General features: G+C 45.3%; 1 protein-coding gene across 1 annotated transcript; it reads right to left on the reverse strand.

The window, feature by feature from the left end:
• Window positions 1-735: 735 nt before the first annotated feature.
• CDC25A (cell division cycle 25A) lies at window positions 736-6,222 on the reverse strand (the record flags this gene model as incomplete). Its single annotated transcript, XM_010163871.1, has 8 exons — window positions 736-876; window positions 2,874-2,985; window positions 3,354-3,484; window positions 4,211-4,309; window positions 4,465-4,527; window positions 4,907-4,999; window positions 5,315-5,467; window positions 6,148-6,222. Coding segments are annotated over 8 exons (867 nt in total), but the record flags the coding sequence as incomplete, so codon positions are not given.
• Between the last annotated feature and the right edge of the window lie 601 nt (window positions 6,223-6,823).

Genomic DNA, 6,823 nt, shown 5'->3' on the forward strand with positions numbered 1-6,823 from the left:
CTAGAACTAAAGCAGCAGCTAAATTCAAATCACTATGAGACAAAGCAACCTAGATTAAGTAAACAAGGTGAGCATGATCTCTACGTTCAATGAGCAATTTCCCCTCAGACTGTCTTCAAGAGGTGAAACACAGGAGTCTGGCCAGGTGGGAACCTCCAGCTGGGATGAACTATTACCCATTTTACTTCACCACGAGGCATTTTTGCTACCAAAACACACAATCAAAGCTGCAGCTGAGAAAAACAATTAACCCACCCCCCCAAACAGCAGGCTGCCCTTTAGCAGAAATAAGATTGAAGTCCAATCCAGAGGATTCAACCGCAGCGGCGTTAGCTTCATTTGACTGTATTTAAATAAAATAAAGCATTTAAAAAAAAAAAAATAACAGGCACTAAAATATCCTCACTGCTTACACCACGTCCCAGCCAAGCCCCACGTAGATGGCATGCAACGGCCTCTCCCCACCCCTCCCTGGGCAGCCTGGTGGGCAGTTTGTGGATGTCCCAGAACACGAGAAGCTGTTTCCACGAAGAAGCGTAACAAGAATATTCAGAAGAGTCCACTCCCCACCAGCATCCAGGTTGCTCAGTTCAAGCCTGCAAATTCCACGGTGTTCCCAGAAAGACAGCAGAGGAGGAGAGAGCTGGTGCCTGAGAACCACAAGGAACAGGCCAGTCTCCCTCCTGCTGCAGCCTCCCCCCACCCCACGATGTTTTTGCTTCTTCAGTTCAGCCCTCAGAGCTTCTTCAGGCGACTGTACAGTTCCCTTTTGCTCTTCTCACCAGCCCAGGTTCGGCTTTTGGTGCGGAATCTTTTCAAATCTTCTTTAAAGTCTTCGTGGTGCATGGGGCGGTAGCTCTGGGGCTCACAGAAACTCTGGGGAAAGAGAAGGTGGTTTCACTTCAGTGTGTCACAGGATTGAGACTCATCAACAGAGCCTGGTAGCAGCTATTTGAACAGCTGCCACCAGAATACACAGAACCAGAGCCCCAAGTCTGTGCACGAGCTTTGTACCCAACACTCATGGGGAAAAAAAAGACATGGACCTGCTGGAGCAGGGACACAAAAATGATCAGAGGGCTGGAGCAGCTCTGCTGTGAGGACAGGCTGAGAGAGGTGGGGCTGTTCAGCCTGGAGAAGAGAAGGCTCCGGGGAGACCTTATTTCAGCCTTTCAACAGTTAAATGGGTTTATAAAAAAGATGGGGACAAACTTTTTAGCAGGACCTGTAGCAACAGGACAAGAGGAAATGATTTTAAACTCAAAGGGGAGATTCAGACTGGATGTAAGGAAGAAATTTTTTACACTGAGGCTGGTGAAATCCTGGCCCAGGTTGCCCAGAGAGATGGTAGAAGCTCCATCCCTGGAAACACTCAAGGTCAGGTTGGACAGGGCTGTGAGCAACCTGATCTGGTTGAAGATGTCCCTGCTCACTGCAGGGGGTTGGCCTAGATGGCCTTGAAAGGTCCTTTCCCACCCCAAACCCTTCTATGATATGATTTGATGATATTCAGATTACAGCTACTTCAACAGCTGTTAAACAAAGGACTTTCAGCCCTGTGTACAGAGCTCTCACCCCAATTTTCCAGCACACATCAATACACAAACAAAGTCTATTAATCTATTTACTATTCACCTTGAAATAGCCCAGATTTGAAGAATACTTGTACCGTGAAACCAGCCAGCCCCTGGCTCACACCCCAAAGCATTAAAAGCTGCCGTCAGCTGTTCCATGCTGCCACCTTGAGGTCCTCCCACCTCGGGAGAGGAACCCCCACGGGACTGACACAAAACCCCAGGCATCCAGCAGATTGCAGGGAGAGCCAAAAAACAGGACAGCATCCCCCATGGCAGCCCAAATGCTGGAAGAAGAAACATCCCACTGGGAAAACACAGACAGCCCCACCCAGCCGGCCACAGAAAGGCCAAATCATAGAATCATCATAGAATCATAGAATGGTTTGGGTTGGAAGGGACCTTCAAGCTCATCCAGTCCCAACCCCCCTGCCATCAGCAGGGACACCTTCCACTAGATCAGGTTGCTCAAAGCCTCATCCAGCCTGGCCACAAACACTTCCAGGGAGGAGCAGCCACAGCTTCTCTGGCCAACCTGGGACACTGGCTCACCACCCTCACACCAATATTGCAAATGTCTCTGAAAATGCACCAAGTCACAGAACAGGAAGGTGATCTAAGAGATACTCTAAAGTGCAGGGGGCTGAGAGGGACTAAAAGGACAGTCAGGCTGCAGTCTGTGTCAGAAGGGCAGGGAGAACTAGCTGGAGAGAGAGAGGGCAGCTGCTGAAATGCTGAAGCTGGAGAAGCTAAATAATAGGAGAAACCCCATCCATCCTCACCCAGCTGGGAAGAGCTGCTGGGCATTTTTTAGTTTCTGAATTAAGAGGCTGAAAGCACAAAACTCCAGTATTTCAATGTTGCTATTTTAGTAGAGGATGAGAATTCAGGTTTCCATTTGTTATACGTCAATTCCTGCCCAGCCCCTCTCCTCTCCCAGTCCTTGCAGGCTGAGCAGCTTTAAATGTCATCTCCAAATGACATTTTGAATTCCTACTTGTTATAAAAGGGCAGAAATTAGTTTTATGTTTTACTCTTTGAGACCAAGTGGCAAAACCTTTCAGTTATGGCAGCAAGACAGCTCAGAAATCTGGAATAGGCTTAGAGAAGTGAAGGCAACATCACTGCCAATTTGAACTGCTCTCAGTAGAGGAGAGCACCGTGAAACAGAGCAGGGAAAGGGACCCCAGCAAAAAATACTCTATTCCAAAGAGAAGATAAATAATACTGATAGACTCATAATTGATCTACCATTTCTTCTGAGTGTGAAAGCCCCAAATTTAAGAGAACATTACTTACACGGCATCTTAAGAAGAAGTCTCTGTAACCTCCCTTCAGGACATAGAGCTCTGGGTAATGGAGGTTGGGGTATTCGTTCCCCAGCCTGTCCCGCTCTCTCACAAACCGGCACCTGTAGCAGGAAAAGATCCTCCATTAAATCTCACACTCAACATTTAACAGGTGAAAACAGCCCTCACCCAAAACTGCCCATTCCTTGGGCTATGGAAGCAAGTTCTGATGATGAGGAACAGGCTGACAAGCCCCACTGGCTGCAAAGCTGTGCCTAACTGGTTTCCCCTCTGTGTCTCTAAGCATTCCAACTTCAACACGGCGGTTGGCATCACAGGCTGTGTCACATCCCTGCTAGAGGTGACAACCAACCTCTGCTCACGATAAACTTGGTATTAAGTAGCATGCCAGCAGGGGAACTGGTCCCACCCTGAAAGCTTTGCTCTCAACTAGCACAGCAGTGAGTTCTGATCTAGGATGATAACTCACATTCGAGGACCCCGCTCTGAAGAAAACTCGCAGTGGAACACAATTATCACTCGTTTGTTCTCCGATGGCTGGATTGGCTTCTTAAGCAAGTAGTCTTCCACATCCTCTTCCATATGTAGGTTTACAGCACCCTGTAAAAGCAGAGTCGTGTCCAAGCACACACAGTGAGGGGAGGAGAACAGGAACAAACCCATCAGACTTCCTTTCAAGCTGTCTCCTCATCTTAAGTTTCCTACAGGAGCTCCAGCAACCCCCTCAAACCATTGGGAACAAGTTTCCCAACCCAGGGAGAACATCACAGATAGTCTAACACTGGCTCTGGGTGACCTGGACCTGTTTCCAACGGCCATTTCAACAGCTAGAGGTTGTGGCTCGTTGGATTTCCCTTCCCTTCTCATTGTATTTGAGAGGACCAGCCAGATTGCTCAGGCAGCAAACTTCAAGATCAATTCTGCTTTGCACAACCGTTTATTTTTTAAAGCCTGTGGTTTAAATGAAGTTTAATACTCTCATTTTAGCTTCCCTAGATATCAAGAAGCTGGACACCAAGTGTTTCACACCCACCTCTGGAACCATCTCTCCACTGGTGACACAGGCCACCTCCTCTGCTTAAGGAGAAAGGGATGTTCCCTCCTTTGAGGAAGAAGTCACTTTATGAACCAAGTGTAAGCAGAGTGTCCCAAGAATCACAGAGCACGTGGACCTAACAGGATCCCAGATCCAGTGAGGCACTTGGGCATCTCAGCTATAACATACCCACGTGGCCATGGATACTAAAAAACAGCCCCACATGGTGCCAAGTGACCCCAGTTTGCAACTTCAGACAACTCTACATCGCTCTGACGGGGTCAACGTACCTTGATGTGTCCTCCTTCATACTCATAGGGGTATCTACAATCAATTATCACACATTCCTTGATGAAGCTTGCAAACTTCCCAGTCAGCACAGACACAATCTGAGGAAAAATTAAAAAATAAAAAGAAAAAATAATTAAAAAAAAAAAAAAAAAAAGAGTTTGGTTGTTTTGAGATGTTTTTCTGTGGGTTGATTTGGTTTTGGTTTCTCACCCCCCCCATAAAGAATTTTTCTTACTGTCCATGGAGCACATACCATTTCTGAGTCGATGTATTTTAAATCTTGATGTTTCCCATCAACAGTGTGGAATAAATAGCCCTAGAAAACAGACAGCATTTCACAGAAAATTCTGAGTGTGAACCACACAGGCCTGCACAATGTCCAGCAGTTAATTCTGTAACACATGCTTTGTTGACAAGAATCAGCTTTGCTGAAGAGTTAAAACTAAGAATTCTAAAATTCAGGGACAGAATTTTATGGTTTTTGCTCCTATACTGAAGGGATTTTGTAGATGTTTTTGAATAACCACAAATTAATGGGTTTGTGTCTAACCTATGAAAGCACCCTTCTCGCCAACAGCCTTTCCTCAGGGTTTGAATACATACTGATAAAGAAGGCAAGCGCTTTACTTGGTCTGGTTTGAGACATCTCTAACCAAGATTGACCATGAAAACACTTGAATTAACACCTGAATTACCTTTGAGAAGTCACCAATAAGGTCACTCTGGTCACTGTCCAAAATGCTTTCGATCTCTGCTGTGGAGGACTGGGTCTTTACCATTTTCAGACTCTAAAGGAACAGAGGTTAGAGATCAATGCTGAGCACTGGCAGCAGAGAAATCCTTTTCCCACAGCAAAAAAAATTCAGAGTTCACTCTGAAGCCCTGAACTACAACTCCCCAGCTACTCTTTGGATTAAGGCAAAACTCAGGCTCAAGAGAATAACCAGCTCCCCCAAATCTCCTGTACTATCCAGAGAGAATGCAGTTTTGCTAGGACAGCAGTTCAGCTGGAAAACCCTCATTAACCTTCATAAACTAGACACCTATATTACATCCTCTCCTAATCAATTCTCTGTTACAAAACTGGTTGCCAAGCCACCAACCGTTGAGTCCTCAGAAGGTGTTCCAGGCAGGCTTTTCCTCTTCTTGCTTTTCCCTGGAGAATTCTCTTCCTGTGACCTCTCCATCCTTTTCTGGGTGGTTCTTCCTACACCACTAGGCAGAGATGAAGAGCCAAACAACCGGCATCGTTTGACCTGTGAGGAAGAACAGAAGTTAAGAGCTGTCTAGCAAAGATTTAGATTAGCAACTAAGTAAACCTCGGACTTTCAGATAAATTTTGCTTTATAGAAGACACTGCCACTGCACAGCAACAGCAGGATCTTAATAGGGAACTAGATGAGCTTTAAGGTCCCTTCCAACCCAAACCATTCTATGATTCTATAAATTCAGGACCTACATTTCCAGTGACACTTGTTTCTTGCTGTCCAGACTGGGTGAGCTTGGAGCACCATAAACAATATGAGGTGCCAGCAGAGTGCTGTATACCAATCAGCAGACAATCAGCAGATTAAGGAGCTTTTTGCTGGAGTCTAAACTTTGCAGTCTATTATCAGAAAATCCAGCTACAGACATTCCAGGTAAGTCTGTGCAGAAGGTATTCAAGATAAGTCAACAAGTATCTGATAAGAGAAATCAAGATCTTCCTGCATTTATGAAGTGTTTTTGTAACGAGAAAGTTAACGCCTGTGTGCAAACACAATGAGCACCGTTCACACCAACAGAGACTTCCAGGTAAACAGACTTTCAAGATAACAGATATTGAAGGGGGTTTATACCACATCTTGGTTTGTTGTTGTTAGGGATGTAGGATCAGAGAGACAGCGTGATTGCTGGTCCCAGTCTCTGTTTTGCTGTGCTCTCACAGAACACTCACCCGATTGTCTGTTTTCCTCATGACTAGTGGTGCTGTCCAGAGGCTCGCCACATCGGACGGCGCCTCCTCATCGTTCTGAGGGGAAAAAAGAAAGAAAAAATAAAAATTTAATTCTCATCTCCTTCACTGTAGGCAGACTGTAAATGTCTACAGCTTCTGCACAGCTCAGGCAAACATTCCAGTTGAATTCAGCTATCAGAGCAGTTTAAGGAATTTAAACACAATTACTACTCAATGAAATAATGGAATCAAGTCAAGACATGTTGGAGACGTTAATTAACATCAATTCATTGATTGATTAACGATGTTCCTGTGAAGCTTCAAGCATTTCAAATTCAGTTGGAAAGTCTTCTATTAAGTGGCTCAAAAGCAAGTATCACCTCTAGCTCTTTCTAGCAAGTTTCTAACAAAAAATGACAACTGCTCAAGTAATTCTTTCTAGTAACTCGATTCTCATCTGTCAATAGGACAGCAGCGACTCTGAAACTAACTGCTGTTCACACAGCAAGTAAATCCCACTGGCTGCACTAGAAAAGAGCACATAAAACAGAAAATGTAAGAGTTGAAAGTGATGATGGTAACTTGTCTTCTAGAATTCCCTAGTACCTAGCTTTCTGCAGTTTGACTCCCAAGCACAGATCCAGTCTGGGCAGAGAATGGCTGGAGAGCAGCTCTG

Source organism: Antrostomus carolinensis, unplaced genomic scaffold, assembly GCF_000700745.2.
Source record: "Antrostomus carolinensis isolate BGI_N321 unplaced genomic scaffold, ASM70074v2 scaffold52642, whole genome shotgun sequence".
Classification (NCBI taxonomy): domain Eukaryota; kingdom Metazoa; phylum Chordata; class Aves; order Caprimulgiformes; family Caprimulgidae; genus Antrostomus; species Antrostomus carolinensis.